Here is a 27743-nt window from a genome sequence, read left to right on the forward strand (position 1 = left end):
CAGCCTGGCTAATGTTTAGTCAAGCAAAGAATCTTTGTCACTGCCTCAAGTATGTCCAGTCACATTTCTTCTAAGAGCTCTCCAGGGCTTTCTGACCCAGCACCCGGTCTAGAGGAGTCTAGTTGACAAGTCTACAAGCAATTCTGCGAAGCCTGGAGGCCTCGAGGAGGTACAACGCTCAGGCTCGAAAAGTCTCACACTTGACGATGTCCCCTGCACGCAGACGTCAGAACCGACGGCTGCTGGAGAGGCCCGCACGCTCCCCGCAGCCAGGCTCCTTCCACCCATCCTCGTGTCTACCGGGCACAAGCAAGCGAGAGGCAGGGGCCGGGAGCGGTGGCCCCTTTGCGGTCGCAAGCGCACAGCCCACGCACAGCCCACGCGTCGCCGCTGAGCACCGGAGAAAGCCGAGTAGGGCTTTGCGGGTTGTTTATGGGAACAGGAGCGGCGTGAAGGGGCGCCCAGAGACGCGGAAGGCGCAGGGCTCTATCGGAGGCCTCCCCCGCCCCACCTGGCCGCCGAAAGACTACCCAGAAAGGGCGTGGAAAGGAGAGGGAGCAAAGGGGAAGAGGGTCACGAGTCAAAGCGGCCGAAGTGCGGAGGATGCCGCCGGCGGCAACTGGCGGCCGCCGGGCTCTCGCGCCGGACAGAGTTGAGCGGAGTCTCAGAGGCTTCCGGAGCTGCGCGCCGAGCTACCGCGCCCCCTGCAGCTGAGAAGACCTGACGCCCACCCCACCCCCACCCGCCCGCCCCGCGGACGCTGCCCCCGAGCCGCAGGTGAGTCGAGCCGAGCGCCGCCCGGAGCATCAGGTGTCGTGGGAGCAGCGCCCGCGGCGTGCAGGGAGGGACCGCGATGGGGCGAGCCGTGGGTGACACAAAGCGGGAGGGTCAGGGCCCCGGCCGTCGGCGCCATGGAAGGGACCTCGGTGGGAGCGGGGTGCGAGCTGCAGCGGTTCGGCACGGCGCCGGCTCCGCCGCCAGCGCAAGGTCAGTGGCGGCTCTTGGCGGCCGGGGGTCGGGCGGGGGCCCAGCACCTCTGCGGCTCAACCCCGTCCGGCCCGTCGCTCACCGGGAAGCCCGATACAGGGACCCCGAGAGCAGGAAGCCACCTGCAGCGGAGTCTCGCCAGGGAAGACCTGGGCGGAGGGCGGGGCAGCGGCCGAGATGGTCCAGAAGTTGCGCAGCCAGCCTCTCTGGACTCGAGTGGCCTTTATTAGAAGCGGGGGGTGGGGGGGCGGATGGAAATGGGGGCCCAAGCCGGTGTCCCTGGACTGGGCGACGTCGGCCTCCAGCCAGGCCCGGCGGTCGAAGTCGCTCGCGGCGCGGAGGCCGGGGAAGGGGCGCGGGGCGGCCCGCGGCGCCCTCGGGAGAGCAGCTGCACCGCCTCCCCGCGCCGGACCGCAGCGCCGGGCAGTCGGTCCCCACGCCGGTGAAAGAGAGGGGGGAAGGAAGGGAGGGAAGGAAAGAAAGGAGTTTCGTGTCTGGTGACGTGAGAAAGCGCTTATGAAGAAATGAGGTGGTGTTACTTTATCAGCTGTGAGGTTTTTCTATGTACGCATATTCCCTGGTTTTCTCTAACCTTCCGCAGCTCAGTCCAATTAAGCCCCTAGTCGCCGTGAATAACAAACCTCTGTGTGTCGGTTTGTCGATTCTAAGAGCGCGCCTCCTACCTCGGAGAGACTCCGGACCCGCGTCTCCGCCTCCGTGCGTCCGGCGCCGCGCTCCCGGCGTGTGTGAAGGGTGCTCGGCGCGCCGTCAGTGCCTAGGGGTCTGGACACCGAAGGGCTTCTGAGACTTGGCAACGCTAACGTTTGCCGCAAGTGTAGGGCTCAGTCCTTGTGAATGAAATGCCTTGCTTCCGGGATAATTTGATGCCAAGTGCTGAGTAAATTAATTGTGTTTGGCGCATTTTCTCTTTGTTCCTGTGAGTTACTGTCGCAGGGCGTGTGTCTTGTTTGTTTAAAGTTTACTTTTCCCTTTACTGGAATAGAAAGGGCTTAATGGGTCCTCAAATCTGTAATTCACCAACATGCTCTATTATTACCAGCTTCATTACTATTGTTGGTATTCATGTGCGAGTTTTGATTAACATAAAATCATCTTCCTTTTACATCCCATAGGTCATGTCTCTTCAGATGCTGGTTTTTGAAGAAGGAAATAAAATGTTCTTGAATGAAAATCCTAAGGGACTAATAGCTTTTCCCCCTCCCTTATGTCTTTATCTAAGAGTTTCTGTACTCATACTTTGACAGGCATTTTAAGACGTAAGAACCATACTTGAATGAGTTCCATCATAATTATTTCTTTTTGAAGATACTGCACATGCTATTTTTATTCCATTGTAAATATGTTTCATGCTTTACTGACTCAGCACTATCCTTGTTAATATTTTCATTAATCAATATTGTAAAAGCTTTCCCCATAGCTAGTTTTTATAGCCAATTTCTATTACTTGGAGATGCTGGGTTTGCTAAGAATGTTTGAACCAGAACCAAATGTGGGATCCTATACATGGAAAGCGGGGTGATACCTAAACAGTGACTTGTTAAATGTTCTATTACTATAGTTTGATTCCCTCCTACCCCCACCTTGACTTCTGAGTAGAAGTCACTGTAAAGATATCACAGAGAACCAGCCTTTCTATTCTACATGGAAGAACTCTACTCTCCCAGCTGGTCTGGGGTATTTTATTTTGAACAGGTCTCCATAATATTAATTAATCTGAGTGAAAATCCAAGATAAGTCCCCACTTCAGGAGCGACATCTTTGTCATTTTGGAAAAGCTGACTACAAAGACAATAAAACTAGCCCCATCCTTTTCAAAGAGACAAAAGAAATAATAGATATGATATACTTTGAAAAGCAAAATGTGCTACATAAATATAAGGACTCCAATAAAAATCAAATACAAGTGATGTGGCTGATTGGGGTTTGGACTTAAATTGAGCTTCTGCGTTCCCCTTTGTAGAACAGTTAAGTTTCCTGAACCTCCACTGCCGCTTAAGAATCTTGTCACCTCTTAAGGAAGCTGCCCTGCTGTTGGGGCTGTAGGGAGTGAGGCTGCTTGCTCAGTGTTGGACCCTATGCAGGGGCTTTATTTGCATCTTTAATCAGAATCATTTGAAGATACGTATTGTTATTACCATTTTGTAGATGAAAAAACTGAGGCTGAGAGGCTGAGTGACTTGCCTAGGGTTGCAGAGGTGTCACATTGTAGAACCAGGATTAGACACCTAACCCAGCCTTACTTCTCTACGCTACATCTTGCTACCTTTAACTCAGAGGTTTTAAACTTATTTCAATAATCTGATGAAACTTTAAGTATTACCACAGGGAACAATGCCCATATCTTCATATATACAAATTTTTCCATAGAATTTTGAGGTCCACCTACCTTGTAAAACCCTTCCATAAGCTTTCAGGTCACCCTGCTCTCACTCTGTTATTGAATGAGGTGGAGAGTGTATACAGTACTGTATCCACAGACATGTAATCCTTTACTAATAGAAACAGCCCATGAATTCAGTATCCTTCAACTGGGTGAAAACTTATTTAGTAGCTGAAACAAAAAGAAACATGACATGTTACATTCTAATTGATTCTGTAAACATCTAAAGCGCAGTTTAGAACAATGGTGTTTATTTGAAACCAGATCTTGTATTTGGGCTTCCTCAACTATCCTGCTATAACAAAGAATATAGAGATTTGTGCCTTTAGTTATGGAATGGAAACCGTCTTTTTTTCCCTCTCCCCAGAGATGGCAAACCCTGTGGTTGTTATAAGCAGCTGCAGCTCTCACAAAGAAGAAAATAGCTGCACATTTAACCAGCATACATCGCCCTCTGAGGAGCTCCTGTTAGAAGACCAGATGAGGCGAAAACTCAAATTTTTTTTCATGAATCCTTGTGAGAAGTTCTGGGCTCGAGGCAGAAAACCATGGAAGCTCGCCATACAAATTCTAAAAATTGCAATGGTGACGATACAGGTAAGCATCTCAAATCATGAGTTTGATGAAGGCCTCTTTTAGTAACAGGAGTAAGGACAGTGGTTTTTTCTAACTTTGAACTGTATGTGTAATGGAGAACAATAAATAAGGAAACATACAATCTTAAACCCCTCTCTCTTCAATATTTGTTTCCCTTCCTTTTTTTCCTTCTCATCTTTTATTAAATTACAGTTTTAGTCACATAATGGAATCAGTTTTTAGGAGAAGAAAACTTTAATATTTGGTTTGTAATAGAGAAGCTGAAGGTTTCTAAATCAGCCGTGAAAACTGGCTGTTGCCCAACCAGAGGCTTCTTTTTCTTCCTAGTTTCCTGGGAATATCTCTTTCTTCAGAAACTTCCAAGGTTTTCTGTTAAGGCAAGTGCTTGGATTCTCACAGCCCTGCAGTGGAAAAATGTGGAGTTAACTAAAAAGGAGTGGCATAGGTAGTGAAATATGAGACTTCATTTTAGGAGAGTTTGAATCTCATTTCCTTGACTTCTGTTGACATTTTTTTGGGAAACCATATTTTGCAATTCTTTATGTATACTGATTGTGATTTACTCCTGTGAAAATATATTTTCCTACTGATGAGAGTAATTATCCCCATTTCACAGATGAGAATATTGGGGCTTAGTGAGGCAAAATAATCTGTCATAGTCAAGAAACTAGAAGAGTGGGAGCTGAGATTTAACTCAGATTGTATTCTAAGACCTGTGTTCTTAATTACGTCTAATTTTTAGAGGGCTTGTTTAGCCATCCTCTGTTTCCTAAGGTGGTCAAGAGGCAAAGTGACCAATGGTTTAAGATGTTAAGCCTGTTAGAGGGGCGCCTGGGTGGCACAGTCATTAAGCGTCTGCCTTCGGCTCAGGGCGTGATCCCGGCGTTGTGGGATCGAGCCCCACATCAGGCTCCTCCGCTGGGAGCCTGCTTCTTCCTCTCCCACTCCCCCTGCTTGTGTTCCCTCTCTCGCTGGCTGTCTCTATCTCTGTCAAATAAATAAATAAAATCTTAAAAAAAAAAAAAAGATGTTAAGCCTGTTAGTAATAAGCATATAAAAGGCATTTAGGTACATTCTTAAAAGGAACTGAAGGTTTTTCTTTTTCTTTTTTAAGATTTTATTTTTAAGTAATCTTTACACCCAACATGGGACTTGAACTTGCAACCTTGAGATCAAGAGTCGTATGTTCTCTGACTGAACCAGCCAGGTACCCCATCTGAGGACTTTTCTTTTCTCCTCCTCCTTCTCCTTCTCCTCCCCCTCCGCCTCCTCCTCCTCCTTTCTTCCTTCCTCATCTTTTTTGTTTTTAGATTTATTTATTAGAGAGAGAGAGAAAGAGAGAGAGTGTGTGGGGAGAGGGGCAGAGACAGAGACAGAATCTCAAGCAGACTCACCGCCAAGCATGGAGTCTGATAGACCGCTCGATCCCACAACCTTGAGATCATGACATGAGGTGAAATTAAGTCTGTCGCTCAACCGAAAGAACCACTCAGGTGCCCCGGAGGGTTTTTCTTAATTGTGATGTTTTCTTAATCTGTATTAGAGCAACCAAGCAAATATTACATAAAGACTTTATAACTGAGCAAAAAAGGGTGACTGGGTGACAGACTCATTCTTCTCAGGGGAAAGAGGGTGGACTTTCTGTTCATTTGGAGATTTTTGTATCTGTAGCAGCAAAAAAAAAGAAAAAAAGATGTCTATGATGATAGGCACCCTACCAAATGTTGCCTTTCTCCACGGCCTGGCACAGTCTCTGAGTTACAGGGGTTTTCTCTCTGCCATGGGTACACCCTTAAGGGCAGGGACCGTTGTTTCTGCATTGCATCCTTGGAACCCAGCTCAGTGCTGGCATGTGGGGTGTACTCATTGGGAATTGGTCTTTAGGAATTCTCTGGAAGCTTTTCAGTCATCAGCTTCATTAGATGTAAAATTCCTGGAATATCAAGCTGTCATTTTCTTGGGTTTTAAAGAGGACACTTGGCTTACTCTTGGCTTAGAGAAGCTCTTCAGAAATAGAAGTCCAGTTAGATGGAGAGCACTGGTGTGTGTGGGGTGCAGGGCATACATCACAAGGAGAGGTGAGAAGAGATTTGTGTGCTCTATTTTTTCCCAATCAGACCCTGGACTACTTTGTGTAGCATAATAGGGTGGCTAGAACTTGGATTTAGTCTGTTAGACTTGGGTTCAGATTTTGACCATACACTTGAGTGATGTGACTTGAAAAAATTATTTAACTTCTCTGGGCCTTTATGTGCCCATCTATAAAATGGGTATGTTAAGAACTGTACTGTGGGATTAGTATGAAGGAAGTTCCTAGTATGGCACATAGGTGCTCAGTGCTATTTCCCTTTTCTATATAAAATACACCATGCTTCAGTCTGAGATCCAAGTCAGAGTGTACGTTCTAAACTTACAGCATGCGTGCGCACGTGTGTGTGTATGAGAGAGAGTGAGAGGAAGAGAGAGTGTGTGCCTGTGAGAGAGAGGGAGGGAGCAAGAGATTGAGATGGTTTCAGAGGGAAGAGAAGGTGGAAGGCACACTTGGAGTAAAGTTTCAGGTATGATTGAAAGATCTTATGTTAATATGACAGCAGTGCAGTTAAATAACTTTTTTGTGCATGAATAACTAGTTTCAAGTAAAACTCTGGGGTCACTCCTGCATGAATATAAGGATATATTATGTTAATATTTTTTAATTTAGAGATCTGTTGGAAGGATGTTTTTATTTTTGGTCTTACTGTCGCAGTTTTGGTAATTAAACTGACGTTAACTAGAGTGGTTTGATCGGAGGCTTAGACTTATTTGAGGCACTTCTTATATTGCGTTGTGCACCTTCTTGGTGTCTTGCACAATTCATTTATAAATCTTCTACTTGCCGTTTAAGCCCCTGCACCATCTGCCTCCAGTTTTTCTGCTGACTTTTTTTGCTTGCTGCTCCTTCAACTGGATTGTGCTGGGATCCTCAGCGTCCCCACAAAGTGCTAAGTTCCACTCTACCTTCTTAGCCTTTTTCCTGTGCTCCTCAAATGTCCCCACCCAAGTTATGCACATGCTTCAGGGGTCTTCTATCATTATGTCTTTCTTAAGGAAACCTTCCCATTTCTTTAGCCAGAGTGACCTTGCTTCTCTAAACTCCTAAAGGAGGACTTCTCTGAGCTAAAGTTTTTGGTGGTGGGGGCAACGACATAAGATCATACATGGAAATGTGCAAAGCCACTTTCTTTCATTTTAAAGCTAGAAGCCCACTTTATCTTTAAGGACAAATTAATTTACAGCTACCAAAAGTTTAATTTCTATTGAATGTATTCAGGAATAATTAGACTTGAATAGATAAATTGATCGTTATATGGAGACCTTTTATTTCATTGCTTTTTCAATCCTTTTCCTTTTTTTCTTTTAAGCTGGTCTTTTTTGGGCTAAGTAACCAGATGGTTGTAGCTTTCAAGGAAGAGAACACTATAGCATTCAAACACCTCTTCTTAAAAGGATATATGGACCGAATGGATGATACGTACGCAGTGTATACACAAAGGGATGTGTACAATCATATCGTCTTTGCAGTGAACCAGGTAAACCAAGTATGTGTGTTCTTAATGGGGAGAAGGAACAGACTGAGAAATTGTTAGCAATGTACATGATAGAAATTGACATTCCACTGTAGAAAGGTAAACATTGCTGTGATGATATGTATAAAACCATTTTAAAATTATTTTTTAAAAAACATCACCATCAAACTTCCATGAAACTAGAAATCGAGAAAAGCTTTTGTTTAATAACAGAGAGACAGAAACTTTAAAGACTTCATTAAAAGAATCAGAGCTAGGGGTTGGCATGAGTGCCTCAAAGATTTAAAATTATTAACCGTGGCCCTGGTTATAAGTAGTCATTAAGTCTTCAGAGTTTGTACATTCAGGGGCCCTTAACAAATAATGAGAATATTAACTTTGCAGAGCATAGACAGCAACTAAGACCTGAAAGTTCATTTAAAAAATAAATAAGGCCTTTGTGTCATACACGACAATGCTTTTATTGTAACATTGACTAACTGCCCCCAAAAAGTAAAAAGTATTCTAGTGCAGTTACGGTTCTTCATTATCTGGAGACAGCCTGTGCACAGTGAGATCGTAGACTGCTAGGATGACATAGGTATCTACGGTGCCAAGACTTTCTGCTAAAACTTGGATTGTGTACGTTGGTCAGAAATCTACGGTGATGGAAGTAAGCTGCGTAAGTTACTAGACAGAATTATGGATCTTTGTGGAAAATTCCTCTGTCAAGGCATGTCTTCGCAGGTTACCTGCTGCCCTGAGCCTTGGGTCTTCTATGTTTCAAGATCTTACAAAGTTCAAGACACACAAGTTTCTGTGACCAGGAGGCTCAGATCCTTAGGTAATCCCTGGAGGACTGCTTCACAAATAGTGGGCCCTCAGAAGGGCTACAGGACCCCATACTTGTATGACTCTATGTCATGATCCCTGCCTGTTTTTCCAGCTTTACTTCCCATCACACACCATTGCAGGCATACTAGTCTACTTGGGACTTCACCACACTCAAGATCTTTTACCTTCTTTTTCATTTAATGGACTGTTTACCTCTTGCGCCCTCCCACCTCCAATATAAAACTACCAGTCTGGCTCACAGTAGCTTTAGTGGGGCTTAATACTCTTATTTCCTTGAATAGAGAACAAAACCTTAAAACGGAGTATCTCCACTCTTATACTATTTGTCCCCTACACGTAGGACATAATGCTACTTAACTTACGCAGCTTCCTTTTATTACCGTAGATTTCTGGCCTCCTTCCCCAATCCCAGTGCTAAGAGAGAGAACTTAGTCCTGTAATTACATATCCTGTCCTAGCAGTTTGCCATCTCACGTGAATAGATTAACTCTAGTAATGAAGAGCAACTACTGCCTTTTGATAATTTTTTTACCTTATCATAAATTTGACCAATATTTTATTACCTACTCTATGCCTACTACTGTTTTAAGTGCTGGGGTTAGAGCAGTGGCCTTGATAAATTCCTTGCCCAGTGGAGTTTACATTCTAATTGGAGGAGATGGATTTTAACAAGTTTAACCAAAATCATTTGGTTTCAGATAGTGATGAGTGCTACGAAGTAAAATTAAGTAGCATAAGGGCATTAACAGTTGCCTCAGCGTGGTCAGGAAAGGCCTCTCTGAGGACTTGAGGTCTAGGGAACAATATCCCAGGCTGAAGGAGTAGCAAAGGCTCTCAAAGCCAGAAAACATTTCATATGTTTGAGGAAGTACGAAGGAGGTGAATATGGTTGGGCTAGGTCTGGTCTTTCAGGCCTCTATAGACCCTGGAAAGAAGCTTTGAAATTTATTCTGAGAGAGACTGGAAGCCATGGAAGGGCTTTCAGTAGGGGAGAGACTGTAATACACAGAAGCAAAGCCTAATATTTATTCCCTCAAATAGTTAGCATCTGTTGTGTATCTGAAACTGTTTTTAAAAAATATTTATTTATTTGAGAGAGAGAAGGAGAGAAAGTGTGAGTGGGGGGAGGGGCAGAGGGAGAGGGAGACAAGCAGACTCCACACTGAGCAGGGAGCCCAACGACGCAGGGCTCAATCCCAAGACCCCTAGATCATGACCTGAGCCGAAATTAAGAGTCAGATACTCAACCGAGTCACACAGGTGCCCCTCAGATATTGTTTTCGGTACATGCATACTATAGTGAACAAATGGACGAAGTCGAGGAAGTCATGTTCTAAATGGGAGAGATAAACAATAAAGATATCATGTTAGTTGGTTATAAGTATACATAAGTATACAAAGTACACACACACACACACACACACAAAGAAGCAACAAGCAAAGTGAATGAATGGAATGAATGGAGGTGGTCAGGAGAGGCCTCTCTGATAAATGGCAGGTGGGCAGGGCAGACCAGAGTGTGGGGAGGCAGCCTGTGGCCGTCTCAGCGAGGAGCCCTCCATGGAGAAAGGATAGCATGAACAGAGCATAGAACACATTTGTGTTTTGGGTATTGCTGTCCTAAGGACATTGCATGCATTAATTCACTTATTCCTGTAACAGTCCCGTGAGTTCTACATGGAGACTGGACTGTGGTGAGAGGCAGATGGCCAGCAGGAAGACCACTGAAGAGATTCAGTTTGTCGGGAGGGAGATGAGGTGGTGTGTACAAGGGTGAGAGCAGTGAAGGCGATGAGAGGCAGTCAGATTTGGGATATAATTTGAAAGTAATGCATGACTTTCTGATGGAATGGAAGCGGAGTATGAGAGAAAGAGGCTAAAGGATCATTTCCAAGTTATGGCCTGCAAAGCTGAGTGGCTTATAGAGTCAGTGATTGAGAAGGGCATTTTCATGGAAGGAGTTGGTTTTTCTGTTTGCACAGTTATGTTTGAGATACCTCTTTGACACCAGAGGTGTCATGCGGGCAGATTGTGACCTATGTATGGAATTCGGTGGAAAGGTCAGGAGATGTAAATTTGGAAGTCCTCAGCATGCATATAGAGTTTCAACCTGGGACTGGTTGAGATCACTTACAGGGAGAATGAGGCCGAAGAAGTCGAGGACTGAATCCAAGGGTACTCTGAGACGTAGAGGTTGGCAAGAGCAGGATCCGGCAAAGGAGACTGAGGTGGAGAGCCTGTGTGTCAGAAGTCAAGTGAAGAAGGTATCTTGTGAAAGGGAAAGCACTCGGCTGCGTCAAACACCATGGGCAGGCTACGTTAAATGAGAGCTGAGAACCATGCATCAGATCTGGTAAAATGCTGCTCTTCGTAGCCTGGATGAGGCCCAGCTCAGCATCCATCCCATAGGCTCACATTATAAATGATTTATTTCATTTAATTTAGCATGTTTCATATGCATTGTTTAGAATTATTTATCTCTCTGTCCATCCCACTAAATTGTTAATTCCAATTGATGGATACCGTATCACTTTTATTGCTACTTGTGCCAAACAGCATTGTTCAGAGTAAGCTCTGAAGCACTTTTTTTTTCCTTCTACAGAAATCCATTCAGAGTTTAAGTTGATGATTATTCCAAAGTACCATAAGATCCTCATTTGTAAGATTACATTTTATTTTATTTATAGGACTCCCTAGGATGAGGGAATATTGCTGTGAAAGTGACTAACTGCATTCTTACAACGATAAAGATGAAACAGTTTTTTTTTTAAAGTTTTGCAAGTTAGCTTGGAGCAATTGTATCCTCCTTCCTATATCACAGCAGCAAAACAGAACTCTGACCTTATAAGAAATGGTTCAGAGATAAAGTTAGTATTTACACTGAATGCAAAAGTCCATTCCTGAACATAGCTCTTTAAAGAAGGAAAGATCACAGAGTTGATGTGGTGTAAGCCTTTCATTTTTTAGACAAGGAACCAGAAGCTCAGAAAATTTGTGTCTTGCCCACGCTCACAGAAATGAGACTGGGGCCCAGAACCCCAATTTGGGAGTGCTTCCTGTGCGCTGCTGTCCTGGCGCACAGTACCGTGTCCTGTGCTCTGCGTATCAACGTGAATGTGAATGTCTCCACCCAGAAAGCAGGTTGGAACCTGCCCATTTCATAGGCAGGGTGGGTAGGCAATCATGGCTTCATTTCTGTCTGGCTGGTGTTCCCATTTTCTGTTTCTCTTTTTGGTTGAAGTACTTGCAGCTACGCAATACCTCGGTTGGGAACCATGCTTACGAGAACAAGGGTGTGGAGCAGTCTGCTATGGCAATCTGTCAGCACTTCTACAGGCAAGGAAACATCTGTCCTGGAAATGATACCTTTGACATTGATCCAGAAATTGAAACTGGTGAGGTTCTTTAAAAAACTAGAGCCTCCATTTTTTTTTAACTCCTTGATTTATCCTTAAAATCAGTAATTTCATCTCTGAAAACGTTCATCGCCTGTGCTATTAGGTCGTAGTGAAAAACAATGTAGGAGTTATCATGTGTCAGGTACTGTCCCAAGCCCTTTACTGTAACTCATGATTTTTAAAAACATCAAGAACAAACCAATAAGGCAAGATATCTTATTATCCTCAATCTAGAGAAGACTGAAGTGTGGCTCAGAGAGTCAAGTGATATGGTCCAGGTGGAGCTGGTAAGAGGCAGTGCTGAAATTTCACCCAGAGTGTCTGTGCTCTCAGCCACCACATTCTTAGCCTCTACATTCCAATTCCTCTTGCACTGGATAAGCCCGTTAAACAAACTTACAGTGTCCTTACAAAATGTTGTATTTGCAAATTCATCATGTATATAAAATTCCCTCCCCTCAACTGCACTTTTCTACTTAGTATCTTTGATGGTCAGTTAGGGAGGAACCAGAACCAGGACTCAGAATAGAATGGCTTATTATTATTATTTTTTTTAAGTAGGCTCCGTGCCCAGAGTGGAGCCCAATGCAGGGCTTGAACTCACAACCCTGAGATCAAGATCTGAGCCGAAGTCAAGAGTCGGTCACTTAACCAACTAAACCACCCAGCTGCCCTTGAGTGGCTTATTCTTATTAGCAAAGTTCTATTTACCGTGTGTACGTAAAACATTAACTTAAGTCTTTGAGTTAAAAATTAAATATCCAGATGCTTTTAGCAATAGTCACTGAAATGTTTTTTGGAGAGGGATAGTAAAGGATTATAGTACAGATTAGTGAAATCTTCTAAAATGCTGTCTTCCTTTTTTTAAATTATTATTTTAAAATAAAAAAGTATTTTTAAAAATCCTTTAAATTTAGAAAATTTTATCTTAGGTATGGCAAGTGCTTCACACGTATGCTTAGGAAACAAAAAAGGGAGAAGGGACTCAAAGTTTAGGCTCACAAAGGCAGGAAGGAAGATTGCATTCTATAGAAGACTAATGAGACAGAGTTCAGGTCTCCTACCCTTCACCCATTCCAGAAATGTAGCCACTTGGGTCTTAAAAACAAATGGACATTTAGCTTTTAAATCTTAATTCAGAAGAACAGTAGAATCTGAATATCTATTCTTAAATGTATTATTCTTTCAAGATGCAATTCACTTATTTATTTTAGGCAATATGCATTATGTTTTGTTCCTTTCTATGGCAGAATGTTTCTTTGTAGAGCCAGACGAACCTTTTCGCATTGGAACACTGGAAGAAAATAAACTCAACCTGACGCTGGACTTTCATAGGTGAGGCAAGCAGATGGGAGTGTAAGCTGTGTCTGTGCGTGTGTGTTTTCACTGCACTAAAGCCTCCTCTGTTTCCTAGGCTCCTAACAGTGGAGCTGCAGTTTAAACTGAAGGCCATTAATCTGCAGACCATTCGTCATCACGAGCTCCCTGACTGTTATGACTTTACTCTGACTGTAAGTGTGGGCTGGGCTGAATCGGGTCCTGGGCTGAGGAAGAACGGTTTGATTTAGTTACGTGTTCCATCTCCCCGTATTAAAGCACGATCAGGTGTATAGGATGTTTCCACTTGAATGTGCCTGGGGGAAGCATTGCATGGCTGGCTCTATTTGGTTATGGTAACTCGTTCACTTGTTAATTCTCTCTCCTCTGTACAATAGTGTAAGGTCTGTGAGGGCAGGGACCATGCCTTGTTCAGAACAGTGCCTGGCACAGGGGAGGTGTTCAGTATGGAAGTAGCAGAGGCTCGTAGGTCCTGTATGGTTGGCTCTCACCAGGCTGCGGCTCTCTGCCTACGGTCATTGCCAAGGGTTCTTGCTTTCTGAGGCCCCTCACCGTAGATGTGTGCAGCCTTTGGGTTATTGCACCCAGGGCCTTCCTTGGGCTGCCTCTGGATGTGCTGGTTCCTCCCCCTTCAGCCCAGCCTGCCACATTCCTGTTCTCTGTATTCCAGTTGCAAACAGAGCGCATAGAGCTCTCTAGAGAGCCTGCGGTGCCTCCCATGTGCGCTCATCACCCCATGAGGCTCGGGCTCTGGAGTCCAGTGCATGGGGGGCGTATGTGGAACGGCATTGGCTGCAGCTTGCCTTCGTACAGTCCGCGTTGCTGTTACTTCAGCAGTAGTTTGTACCGGAGCTGTGCCCAGGATATACAACTAATTGCCTATGAGCAATCAAGTTTTCAGAAATTGAGGTTAAAAATATTTTTCAGAATATAGCATAATTAATAATTATGTATATTATTTAACAGGAAAAAGCAATAATACTATTAAGACTATTTTGTATTGGGCTACAAATTGTGATCCTAATATTAATTGGGAGGTTATTACTTGATTTTTTAAAAATTGAGCTATTATCCACAGTCTTGTCTCTTCTCCTTTCTCTCCCTTACCACTCACTGCGCCGCTGTCAAACTGAGAAATGGCACTGTTCACAAGTTTTATAGTCCTCAAGGCTCAGCTCAACTGACGCCTTCTTCCTGGACCCTCTTCATGATGCATCGGTTAGGAACACATTCTGTGCTCTGAACTCCAGGGTTTTATTTTTGGTTTTGTTTTCTTATTTTGTATGGGCTCACCCTCCTTCTCTTTTAAGGTTTTCTAGGCTTTTATCATCAACTCTGTTCGATTGAGAGCTCCTCGAAGGCAGGGATCATTTTATTAATTGTTGCATCCCTCAAAGAACATAGTAGGTGACTCAAATATTTGTGAATGAACAAATAAATGAAACATTTGTAAAATGTAGACCCTTTCCCAGGACTCAGTACAGTGGTGAGAGCAACCTGGCCTGTTGGCCACACGTGGATATTCTGTTTCTCCTGTTGTTGTTGTTTTTTTTTTTTTTTTTTTGTGAAAAATATGTTCTTATTTTTTTTTTTATAATGATTTTTTATTATATTATGTTAGTCACCATACAATACATCCCCGGTTTCCGATTGTTTCTCCTGTTGTTGCAGATTCGACCCAAGCTATGCCTGTGCCTTGTGGATTTCACGGTGTGTCTCACAGAACTTCAGTGGAACTGAGGCCCTATAGGGTAGTCTAATAGTAAACGCAATTAGTGCAACTAATGGTTATAAGTAAACATGAACTGGGGCCGTATATGCCTGATTTAAAAGGCAGGGGTTTTGGAATCAGGCAAGCCTAGATTTTAATTCCAGCTCACCAGTTAGTAGCTTGTAACTTTAGGTAAATTACTTAATTGGTTTGAATTCCAGTTTTCTCATTTGTAAAACAGAATTAATGCCCACCTACCTAACAAAGTTGCTGTCAAGACATCTGTCTCTCTCTCTCTCTGTCATACTTCATATATATGAGATATATAAAGGACCTCCCTAAGTATCTTGTATATAGCAAATATTTGATTAATGCAGCAGCTATTTGTGAAACCTTCCTGTGTGTGTCTATCATATGGGTTTATAATGTAAAAGTAGATTAACATTCATTCATAGCAGTTTAATATATTCTTGCATCCTGTATTTTGAAGCTCTTTACTAGGTGTACAAACATCTAGGATTCTTGTGTTCACTTGAGGAACGGACTCTTACATCATTATGAAATGGTACTTTTTACCCCAATAATATTCTTTGCTCTAAAATCTACTTGGTTTGACATTAACATAACCATTCCCGCTTTCTTTTAATTAGTGTTAGTATGGTATATCTTTTTCCATCCTTTTGATAGTAACCTATTTGTATCTCATGTTTAAAGTGGGTTTCTTATTAGGCAGCATGGAGTTAAGTCTTGCTTTTTTACCCAACCTCATAATCTGTACCTTTTAATTGGGGTGCTTAGACCATTTAAATGACATGTGATTATTAATACAGTTTCTCTCTTTTTCTGCCTGGATTGAGTAATTTTTGGATACAATTTTAGCTCATTTGTTAGCTTATTAGCTATCACTTCTTGTATTATTTTAGGGTTTACAGTACACATATTTAAATTATTATCCTCTACCTTTTTTTTTTTTTTTTTTAAGATTTTATGTATTTATTTGACAGAGATAGAGACAGCCAGCGAGAGAGGGAACACAAGCAGGGGGAGTGGGAGAGGAAGAAGCAGGCTCATAGCGGAGGAGCCTGATGTGGGGCTCGATCCCATAACGCCGGGATCACGCCCTGAGCCGAAGGCAGACGCTTAACCGCTGTGCCACCCAGGCGCCCCTATCCTCTGCCTTTAAGTGGTATTATACCACTGCATGTCGAGCACAGGAATCTTATAACAATCTATTTCTGTGTCTCCTGTCTTGGCTTTTATGTCGTTGTTGTCACACAGTTTACTTCCAGATATGTTACAAGCTATACAATGCACTGTTAGTAGTTTTTATTTAAACAATTATCTTTTAAAGCAGTTTAAATAATAAGAAAAAAAGTATATTGGCCCATGAAGTAACCATTTCCAGCGCACTTCATTCTTTCCTGTAGCTCCAGGCTTCTATCTGGGATCATCTTCCCTCTGAAGGGCTTCCTTTGACATGTTTTGCAGTGCAGGTCTGCTGAAAGACTTTCATATGCCTAAAAAAGTATTTATTCCATCTTCATTTTTATTTTTTTTTTAAAGATTTTATATATTCATTTGAGAGAGAGAGCACAAGCAAGGGGAGCAGCAGGCAGAGGGAGAGGGAGAAGCAGGCTCCCTGCCGAGCACGGAGCCTGGTGCAGGGCTCGTTCCCAGGATCCTGGGATCAGGACCTGAGCCGAAGGCAGATGCCCAACCTACTGAGCCACCCAGGTGCCCCTCCATCTTCATTTTTAAAGATGGTTTCAGTTCAAAATGGTATAGCATTCTTGGCTGACTGTCCCCCGGTGCTTCAAACATGGTGTTGCTCTTCTAGCCTGCATTGCTCTGATGAGACACGCGCCGTGGTCTTCATCTCCGTTCCTCTGCTGGGGATGTGTTCCCTCCTCCCCCTTGCTGCTTTTCAATTGTTCTCTTTCTCTCTTTGATTGTGATGTGCCTTAGTGTGTTTGAGGTTTATTAAGCGTTGGTTCTGTGGGTTTATAGTTTCCATTATATTTGACGTTTATTAAACATCACTTGTTCAAATACTTTTTGTCTCTTCTCCTTCCTCCTCCTTCAGAGAATCTAATTCCATGTCTATTTGGTCACTTGAAGTTGTCTCACAGCTCAGTAATGTTTTGTGTTTTTGTTTTAGTTTCCAATCTTTTTTCTCTGCGTTTCATTTTGGAAGTTTCTATTGCTCTACCTTCAAATTCACTAATCTTTTTTTCTGTGCTATCGAATCTGTTCTTTATCCTATCCATTGTTTTTTCTTCTTTGTTTAAAGAATTCAACTTCTTCGGAGCCGGACTGAGATGTGATTGACATTGAGCCAAAGTATATTTACTCAGCAGATATTTAGTGAGAACCTACTACTTATAAGGCCCAGAGACTGTCTGTGTGGGAAAAGCATGGTTTCTCCTCGGCAAAGATTTCTGACTCATTCAAATAATGTGAAGCATCTTTCCTCTGTGAGGCCATGGGCTGGGTCCTCCAGTGGATGCGGAGATGTGCAGACACTGACAACACTTTTAGTTGCTTGTCAAGGAAAGAAGCTTATGGTCCAACCTGAGAAACAGAGTGATCAGACTCACTAAACTTATTTGAAATCTTGTATCTTCAGGGATGTCTGGTTACCCCACATGAAGAAGCTTCAATAAAACTCATTTAAATAGCAGACTTTTTCTTAGAGAGAGAGCAAGCACAAGCAGGGGGAGCAGCTGAGGGAGAGGGAGAAACAGGATCCCTGCTGCTGACCAGGGAGCCCGATGCGGAGCTTGATCCCAGGACCCTGAGCTGAAAGCAGGTGCTTAACTGACAGAGCCACCCAGGCACCCCCAAATAGCAGACTTTTGCAAGAATTTTTTTTTTTTAAGGACTTGAGAGAGGAGACACTAAAAACAAACAAAACCACAACTGATTTCCTTGCTTTCCCTGTCCCTGCATGGAGGAAGTGGGGAGAGCAAGAAGGGAAAGACAGTAGGACTATGAAAGGTGTTCTGGGGTGGCTTTGTCCTGCTCGGTGCCTGCTGTCCTGAATGGTGATCCTTGAACCAAAACATGGCTGTCGACTCCCTGTCACCACATCCTTTTTTATACATATGGTACTAGAGTCACTAAGAAATCTAGGCCCAGGATGAAAATCAGAAAAGCTCCACCTGCAATGTTTCAAGCCTGAGATAATGAACCTCTGTTTTAGTAAGAATTGCAGCAACACTAACAAACTGTCCCCAGGTGAGTCCTGGGGGGGTGGGGACAGTTGTACCAGCTCTTGCTCATATCAGGAGGGCATCTAGGGACACTTAGAGTGGGAAGGGGGAGCTCTCCTGTTTTATGAGTTGTCCAGGGCTGTAATACTGTCCTAGAAATATAGGGTTCTAGAGACTAAAAGGTCTTGACAGACGATCTTATTCAACTTTCTCATTTCACAGAGAAATAAAGGGCACTTCCCAAAGTTGAACAGTTAGCCTCAACTCGGGGATGAGAGTCTGGGATGAGAATCTGGGTGGATATCCTGTTACCTTGAAAGATTTGTTTCCTAATTAATGCATAGAGACATCTTGGCTTCAAGAGCTGTAGGTATGTTTTTGACCCTTTTTCCTGTTCTTCACAGATAACATTTGACAATAAGGCCCATAGTGGAAGAATTAAGATAAGTTTAGATAATGACATTTCCATCAGAGAATGCAAAGACTGGCATGTATCCGGATCAAGTAAGTGGTGAATTTTACTAGTTTTCATTATAGTTATTAAATTAAATAAAATAAAAAGGTTATTGAATTACTGGGGTATGTGCAGCATCGAATAAAAGAACTGGAGCATTCCCAAGTTCCTGACTCTCCACAAATAGATCAACTCACTGTGGGCGTCCAGCGCTCCAGGCAATGCCGAAGTTATTAGTAATTGGAATGACTTTTGCTGACTTTTACGTGTACTCTCACTGGCCCAGTTCCTACCAAAAAATGCACATGACCCCCCAGGAAAAAAATCACATTTGCCCAAACTCATATTTATTGATTGTTTACTGTATAAGGACTTCCACCTAAATTTTAATAGTTTTAAAATATCCTTGAGATAGGCAACACCCCTAGTTACACAAATGAAGAAACTAAGGCTTAGAAGTGAATCTCAGTGCCTGTGGTCATACAGCCAGGGAGAGGTCGGGTAGAATTGGACCCTGAAGCATCCCACACATTACATGTATATTTAGGAATGAGGAAGGGGTACGTTCTTGGAAATATGGACATAAATTCAGGTAGAGACTAAGTACCATTGAGAATTTGGGGGCTGAACAAGAGAAAATCGACTGGAAGAGAATTGATCTGTCTCATTTTTTAGCCCCTTTGGTATGTTGTGCTGGATTAGGTCAGGGGTTCTTGGAGTCTAGCGAGCAGAGGAATCTCCCCAGGTCCCTGCTTAGATACACTTCCCCCAGCTTCCTGCAAGGCAGTCCATCGGTCCGGGGCGGGGCCTAGAAAGGTCCAGGTCACCCTTATTCATGCCATACTTGGAAATTCATTGCTTTAGGGCTTCCTACTGGTTGATCCACACAGTTCAGAAGTGGTAATAAGATATTAACGGTAAATGAAATGAAATTTTTGTTTTAGTATTCTTTTCATTATGAGGTAACTTCAAATATATGAGGCTCGTGAATCACAAATTTTATTTCAACTACAAAATTGTTTATTTGAAACACATGCCTGTTTTGTCATCTATAAACATTGCAATACTTCTCCACAAACTTTGGAATAGAGAAAATGAGAGCATATGAGAGCATATGAAAGTACCTTGCATGCAGGCTTTCTCTCAAATGTTTCTTAGTTTTAAAATTTTTCTAAAGTAGATGCAGCTATTTTGATAACAATTAGATGCCCCTTGGCCAATATTACTAGAATGCTTCATTATAGAATTTTGAACTATCGTCTTCAGTGCTTGTCTTTTTATCAGGAGGGAGCAGTCTACCTTGTCAAATGAAACAGGCTCTGTAGCGCAGCGTATGACAGCTGAGACCTCTGCTCACCTCTCTTCACCTGGCCCCCCTCATGCTGGCCTCGACTTAGTGCTTGCAGTTTTCCAGCATCTCTGCGTAGGCGGCTCTGTCCTATAGCTGGTCTCACCTGAGACCTGCTGCCCCTTACTGTGCCATATAAACGAGCCTCTTCTCCCCACTCCTCTCATTTAGAGTAGTGGTTCTCGAAACACAGTGTCATCTGAGAAAGCTTGTGAAAATTCAGTGTCTGATTCAGTGGGTCTAGGGTAGGGCTAGAAAGTGTGCATTTCTAACAGTTCCCGAGGGATGCCAAGAACCACTAATACAGAGTGACAGATGCTGGAGACAGACTGCAAAGGTTTGAATCCTGACTCTGCCATGTACTGGCTACGTAACCTTGGGCAAGCTTCTGTGACCTCTTCGTGCTTCATTTTCTCACCTGCCCAAGTGGGGACAATCACTCCCCCCTGTTTGGGGTTGCTGTGAGGATCCAGTGAGTTATAATACATATAAAGTGCTTAGGACTGTGTGTGGCATAGCAATACCTGTTAGCTGTTATGCTTTATTTTCTTCATAATCACTCACTCCTATCTGAAAGCATTCTGTTCATTTACGTTTTACTTCCCTGCATGTCACACTGCAGTAGAATAGAAATTCCACAAGTTGGGGGCCCATCTTGATCACCACTCGTATCCTCAGCATCTAGAAAAACACCTGGCACATAGTGGGTTCTTAATAAGTGTTTTACACCCAGATAGTATATTTTATTAGGATGTACAGGAAGGCTAACTGTATTAAGAACAAAAGACCACAGACTGGTAATTAAAGATCTGTTATTGTTGGTTGTAGTAATTTTTAAAAGAAAGATTTTTAACGTTCTTTAAATGGTCATGTGGAGAACACTTACCAGGGACTTTTCTCTCTGTCGTCTTTGCAGAAAGAATGTCTGAATACTCTAAATTATTCTAAAAGGCAGTGTAAAGGGTTCAGATAAAACTTGAAAATGCTTCTGAAGGATGCAGAAAGACCTGAGTCAGAAGAAAGGCACATCATATTTTTTAGACAAGAGAATCTACATTATGTATATGGCAATTCTCCCTAAATTAATATATAAATTTAACATGATTCCCCCCCAAAATTACCAGTAGGATTTTTATTGGAATTTAACAGTCTGATTCTACAGAATATATGGAAAAAACAACAAGCAAGAATAGCCAACAGAAATTCCAGAAAAGAGTAAAGAGAGGCGTTTGTCTTAGGCATTAAAACACACAAAAACATCAGAAGGGTCAGAGATGGTACTTGTATATATACAGTAATTCGACAGCTAATAAAGATGGTGTTTCAAATCACTGGGAATAAGATTTGCTCTTTTAATTGGCAAAGATGAAAGATTTTTAATTTCCAATGGTGGAGAAGATGTGGAGGTGTGTGTAGGTATGTAAACTGGTGTGAGCTTTTTGGAGGGCTATTTCTTAGGATTTCTTTTTAGAACTATGTGCATGCCTTACCCCAACAATTCCATCTCTAGATAGTCATTCGCCTAAAGAATCACTTGCACTTGTGCACAGAGAGGACAGATTACAGTTGGAGTGTCCTTATAAATCTTATACATCTATCCCGTGGTATGCAATGCAGCAGTTAAAGTAAATGAGGATAAAAATGAAATGAAAAAAGAAAGTAGAGGTCACTCACCATACTAACATCCGACTGCATAAACAAGTAATGCTCTTCCTTCCAGTTCAGAAGAACACTCACTACATGATGATCTTTGATGCCTTTGTTATTCTGACATGCTTGGCCTCCCTAGTCCTGTGCCTTCGATCTGTGATTAGAGGACTTCAGCTTCAGCAGGTAGGGCTTGCTGCTTTCCAGAAATGCTACGGACACTGTGATTGACAGAGAAATTCACGGTGCCTCCCCTCTTTTCCCTAAAGGAATTTGTCAATTTTTTCCTCCTCCATTATAAGAAGGAAGTTTCTGTGTCTGATCAAATGGAATTCGTCAACGGATGGTACATTATGATTATTATTAGTGACATATTGACAATTACTGGATCAATTCTGAAAATGGAAATTCAAGCTAAGGTAAATTTTTTTCCTATTTATGCCATCATTAGTATCAGATTTGTACTAATATTTTTCCAGAATGTGAACATTTGCAGAGTAAATGATTTCTTTCAAACATCGTATGGAGGAAACTTAAAATCGGTAGCAATAAGTTTCTTACATCTCGAAAGGATATCTCCTAGGCAGAGCTCTCCAAAGCTGATACACAAGTGTCTGTGTCAGAATCACCTGGGGACCTCATCTTGACCTAACAGCAGATTTTAGCACTGCGAGCACCCGCTCTTGTTGGAGCACTTCTTCACTGTGCCATCACTTGCCTGGTTTCCATCCTAAATCACAGGCTGGTCTTCTGACTTTCTTTGCTGGATCCTTCTCCTCTCTCTTACCGACTGATGTGACAGTGCCTGAATGGGCAGTGCTCGGACATACGCTCTTTTCTGCCACTGTCTTGGTGATCTCATCCTGTCCCGTGGCTTTAAATAGTAGCTCTCCACCAATGATTTCCAAATCTCTATCTCCAGCTTGGAATTCTTCTCTGAACTCTAGTTTCAAATATCCAAACTGTCGATTTCCCATTTTCATTTGGATGTCTACTTGGCCTCTCAAATGTAACATACCTAAAACTGAACTCCCTAAATCTCCACTTCCACAGTCCAAACCTGCTTCTCCTTTCTGACTTCAGTCAAAGGCAACTCTTCTCAGTTGCTCAAGACCAAAGCCATAGATGCATCCTTGACTCTTCTCTTTCACTAATCCCCTCTCCCCTCCATCTAATCCAAGAGGAAATCCTATCCATCTGCCTTCAAAAACCACCTCATCGCCTCCACCGTGACCAGCCTGGTCCCAGCCCCCATCAGCTCTCACCCATAATTATTGCACTAGACTTCTCACTCTTCTGACAATCTGCTCTTAACCACAGCAGCCCAAATGGGATCATATCCTCCTGTTCAGACCTTTCAAATCTCCCCAGCCTTTCAGACTAAAATGCAAAGCTGTTAAATTACTCAGAAGGCCCTAAACTACCTACCCCCTTACCTCTATGATTCCGTACTCTCCCCCATTGCTCACTCCGCCTGACTCCTATCTTGCCAGGCACCCTCCTGCTGTGGGGGCATTTGCACGTGCTAGTCTCTGTGCCTGGAACACTCCTCTCCTAGATTTTTGCTTGGTTTGCTCCCTCACTGCCTTGAGGTCTTTGTTCAAATGCCACCTTTTTAGTGAGGACTTCCTGATCACCCCATTTAAAATGCAACCCGGATGGCCCTTCTTTCTCCCCTGCCCCGAATTTTCTCCTCATCACTTACCCTCAGCTAGTGTACTGAGAGTTTTGTTAATTTATTTCTGTTCTCTCTCCCCGCCACACACTAGAATGCAAGCTTCATGAGGGAAGGAAATTTTGTCTCTTTGTTCACTTCTTTGTTCTTAGCACCTAGAACAGTGCCTGATTCCTATCAACGCCAAAAATATTTTTTTGCCCAAATGAATTTCTGCTAAATAATCTGTTCCCCCCCCCCCATGCTGTTTTAGAGTCTAACAAGTTATGATGTCTGTAGCATACTACTTGGGACTTCCACCATGCTCGTGTGGCTTGGAGTCATTCGATACCTCGGCTTCTTTCAGAAGTACAATGTAAGGATTCCACGGGTCTCCATGCTGCTGGTATTTCTATCTCTCTGTGGAAGTGCATGGCTTTGGCTGAGGGGCAAGTGGATTCTAATGGCCTCTCTTCCTTTCCCAGCTCCTTATTCTCACCCTGCAGGCAGCGCTGCCCAATGTCATCAGGTTCTGTTGCTGTGCCGCTATGATTTACTTAGGCTATTGCTTCTGTGGATGGATTGTGCTGGGGCCGTACCACGATAAGGTACCAACAAACAACCTCTTCCTGTTACTATTAAGCTCCTAAAATAGTGCCAGTGGCTCGTTATCCTTTTAAAATGTGTTCCTTCCATTTTGTGACTCAGCCTGAAAATGCTGAAGGTAGAGCACATCTAGCGCCGTGTTTATAAACTGGTACGGTGTGACCGACCTGAGAGAATACTGGATTCGCTCAGCGACTTCGCCTCCTTTTGTGGCATATATCAGATAATTATGTCTTTTTTTTTTTTTTTGACCACCTATGAGGTCAAGATTTGTCCATTTGATTCATCAATATATATTAGAGAAGGCTATTTAGGCAAGACTTTTGGAAGTATGACTATTAAAAAGGTAGTGTAGGGAAAAACTTGAAGACATAATTTGAAAATTTTGTTACCAGAGTTATAGTCTCGATTATAATGCCATGACCCTAAATGGAATGAGCTTTAAAATGAGAAGTAGGAGTATGCATGGTTAGGACTTGGGTATCTCTACAGAAGTGTTTCTAGGATCTCTTTCTATGTAGGTAAAGGGGACAGTAAGACTCGACTCAGAAAAGCAGACCAGCCCCTTCTGCTTCAGTCCAGGGTGTCCCATTAAGGGGAGCATCCAGAAGGAGCTCCTTGTTCCCGGAAAAATAGTAGGTGTTATACAGGTTGTGTATATCACACAGCAAATGCCTGTAGTTTCGTCAGATTAACTATATAGTTTGCAGGGGTAACTTGGGATATCTGGTCCCATTATTTTTAATATGATGTCATGAACAAAAGTTCCACTGGGAAGGAACATGGAATAAAGTGGAATTTTCTCTTTTCTTTTTCCAGTTCCGTTCTCTGAACATGGTCTCTGAGTGCCTTTTCTCTCTGATAAATGGAGATGATATGTTTGCCACGTTTGCAAAAATGCAACAAAAAAGTTACTTGGTCTGGCTGTTTAGCAGAATTTACCTCTACTCATTCATCAGCCTCTTTATATATATGATTTTAAGTCTTTTCATTGCACTGATCACTGATACATATGAAACAATTAAGGTAGGTTCATCAAGAGCCATAAGTAGCAACATTTTTCTAGAACTTGTAGAATGGCAGTAAAATATGGTACCTAAGAGGGAGGAAAACTGATAGAATGTCAATTTTTTTCAGGGTAGAAAAGAAAGACTTCAATTTTAGATACTGAGACACAGAATTGAAGAACTAGAATTTTTAGAAGGTTGAAAGTTTTGTCTCTAAGTAAGCTTTTTCAAACAAGCTTTCTAAACTTTTATTAGAATTATAAAGATCAGGGGTGCCTGGCTGACTCAGTTAGAAAGCATGTGACTCTTGATCTCAATGTCATGAGTTCAAGCCCACATTGGGTACAGAGATTACTTAAATAAAAAAAAAATAAAAACCTTGGGGAAAAAAGACTTCTAAAAATCAGTAGGCTTTAAGTGAGCAAAAAATATGGCATTTCAAAATTTTATGGGGAAATTTTAAAATCCAATTTTCCTAAAGAAGAAAGGACCTCTTAGTTTGGAGTGTGCTGTGACTGAACCCATACTCTTTGCAAGGCCCTGCCTGGGACCATCCCAGAGGCCTGGTCTCCAGAAGAATGAAGGGATTGATACATCAAGTACTAACCATGTATGCTTTATACATGTCAGACATATGATTTGAAAAACTGTTATTTATATTGTCACTCACACGGGGTATTTTAAAAGTCAGTTTGAGTCCTTTGAAATATGGAAAGGCAGGGTAAATATCCATATATATTTAAATTTCTAACAACTTTATACTATTAGGTATACCGTTGGCATAGACACTTCCACTTGGGGACTTTCTGGGTATGAGAGGGATAATGAACCATGATGTCACACAAATGGTCCCAGGGATAAAGCAAAGATTAGCAGGAGTTGATGGGTTATGAGTTGGTAATTATAAATACCTTGCTAATGAAGCCAGGGCCATGACTTCATTTTTACTGAACCAGATTTCAAGACCTGACTGTCCTCAATACTTGCTTGGCAGGTGTGTGCTTAGGGTCACCAAGGCCACTGGGAAAGAGTCTAGTTGTACCTGCCCAAATCCCTCCCCACTGTGCTCTAAAAATTCACTACCTTTAGCTTTGCATGCAGAGAACTATATGTTACCTAAGGGTGATAACTGAGGTCTCAAAAAGTAGCAATGTGAGTCGACAACTCTTGATGATACAAGTCTGAGACTCACAGTTCAGATGTTTACCTCTTTCCATGAGCTCAGAGCACCCGTCAGGTGCACAAGTGATGGCTGATCCTCTCAGGTCAGGGCATGTTCTAGAGATCTTAGACCCCAAAGTGATGTTAATACAAGGCCCTTAAACAAACCTGTCTGTCTGAAAGGGGGACCCAAATGGGTGTGCAGGCTAGGTTCTCCCTGGAAAGACAGCTCAGACTCGGATTCAACATGCCCATTCGGGGTTGAACCAGACCCACAAAAGAGCCTACGAGGACACTGTAGAATTCTAGACTGACTTTTCCTTAGCTAGACTTAAGAATGGCTCTAGAGGCTACATCTCCCTGAAAATACTTGGAAGTGACTGAACTGTCCCTCTAGAAAGATCCCCCTCCCTTGCCAAATGATCCATATTGAATTTGGAATAAAGCTGTTTTCAAGGGACTTATTCATGAGAGCTTTTTTTCCCCCTTATTCTTCTGTGTAGCATTACCAACAAGATGGCTTTCCAGAGACTCAACTTCGTACGTTTATATCAGAATGTAAAGATCTACCCAGTTCTGGAAAATACAGATTAGAAGACGACACTCTAGTATCTATATTCTGCTGTTGTAAAAAGTAGCTATCAGGCTAATCTGTGCCCTGGAGGGAAATATAATGTGTAGCTGAGTTGGGAAGCTATATGGATGTTTTAAGATCAAGTGTTATATGTTTAAAGCCTATTACTTTGAGCAAACTGATAGCTATAATTCATCAAGAACTATTTATATTTTTAAAAGCAATATTTAATATCTTTTGCAGCTTTATGTTGGGTTTATTTTTTTAAACTAACTTTGATGAGAGAAGCTATCGAATTCTTGTTGTTTCTTGTTTATTTTGCCATAGCTTTAGAATGTATTCTCCATCCCCCTCTTTAGCTCTTACCCTCTTGCTTCCAGCTCTTCCAGCTGGGTTGATTGTATCATCAGCGGAGAACAATGCTTGGTCTGACTTCACACAACTCACTAACCCAGGTCTTGACCATTCTCTAGGGTTCATCCCTGAGAGAGAGGGCATGTGGTTGTTGTATATCAGTAATCATTGCGTTTTAAAATCTTCTCTTAAAGGGCAGAATAAGAAAGAGACAACTGTCACCAGCTAATAGTCTAAAATCTGGCTCTGAAGGACAACTGTTATGTGATGCTTTTTAGTCCTGGAAAAGATCAGGGTTTTTTAAGCATTTATGTATGAGTTATCTCTCCTTCGGTGTTCAGGTATGTAGTTGAAAGAGTATCCTATACGTATAGAAATTAAAGTGCATACCAAGTGCATATTTAGTCCTGCAAGGATTGGTTCAGTGCTTGCATGGCCTTGCGCAAACTCTGTGATGTACTGTGCCCTTCACAGGCACGTTCAGTCTCACAGAAGGAGTGTTTTAGGTTCAGGAACTGCAGTTTCACGGGGAGAGAGGTTCTAAAGCTCACATTAAACATATTTTGAAAAATAATTATGCTCAAAACATAAAAATAACTGGGAAATGTATGCCTTAAAAAGGCACAGAAACAAAGTCTCCGCTCCTTGGACACTGCTGATTGGAATTTCAGGGATTTTTACAACATGTATCTTTGTTTTGTGTGCTATTTATTCAAATAGAAATGAATTCAATGATGTGCAATAAAGCTTTTCTTACAGCAACTCTTTTTTGGGGGGGAAGGAAACTGATTTGTTAATTTGTAATTTTGTTTTAAGGGTTAAATGAATATAGCCTTGAGACACTGAAGTCTTACTATTAAACATAATGACAGTCATAATAATGACTCCAGGTGT

General features: G+C 42.4%; 1 protein-coding gene across 1 annotated transcript; it reads left to right on the forward strand.

Moving 5' to 3' along the window:
- MCOLN3 (mucolipin TRP cation channel 3) lies at positions 1 to 27724 on the forward strand. Its single transcript, XM_057310518.1, has 13 exons — positions 1 to 777; positions 3756 to 3985; positions 7387 to 7554; positions 11627 to 11780; positions 13034 to 13118; positions 13198 to 13294; positions 18449 to 18548; positions 21567 to 21679; positions 21763 to 21912; positions 23422 to 23523; positions 23633 to 23755; positions 24573 to 24779; positions 26425 to 27724. The coding sequence occupies exons 2-13, from the start codon at positions 3758 to 3760 to the stop codon at positions 26557 to 26559; spliced, it is 1662 nt and encodes a 553-aa protein (XP_057166501.1). The 5' UTR covers positions 1 to 777; positions 3756 to 3757; the 3' UTR covers positions 26560 to 27724.
- The last annotated feature ends 19 nt before the right edge of the window (positions 27725 to 27743 follow it).

This window comes from Ursus arctos, unplaced genomic scaffold (assembly GCF_023065955.2).
Source record: "Ursus arctos isolate Adak ecotype North America unplaced genomic scaffold, UrsArc2.0 scaffold_12, whole genome shotgun sequence".
In the NCBI taxonomy this organism is placed as follows: domain Eukaryota; kingdom Metazoa; phylum Chordata; class Mammalia; order Carnivora; family Ursidae; genus Ursus; species Ursus arctos.

Excerpts from the sequence above, each read along its gene's own strand:
- MCOLN3 (XM_057310518.1), top strand. The coding sequence starts at position 3,758 with ATGGCAAACCCTGTGGTTGTTATAAGCAGCTGCAGCTCTCACAAAGAA. Across the intron at positions 3,986-7,386 it reads TTGCAATGGTGACGATACAG|CTGGTCTTTTTTGGGCTAAG; the intron begins GTAAGCATCTCA and ends TTTTCTTTTAAG. Across the intron at positions 23,756-24,572 it reads TGGGGCCGTACCACGATAAG|TTCCGTTCTCTGAACATGGT; the intron begins GTACCAACAAAC and ends TTCTTTTTCCAG.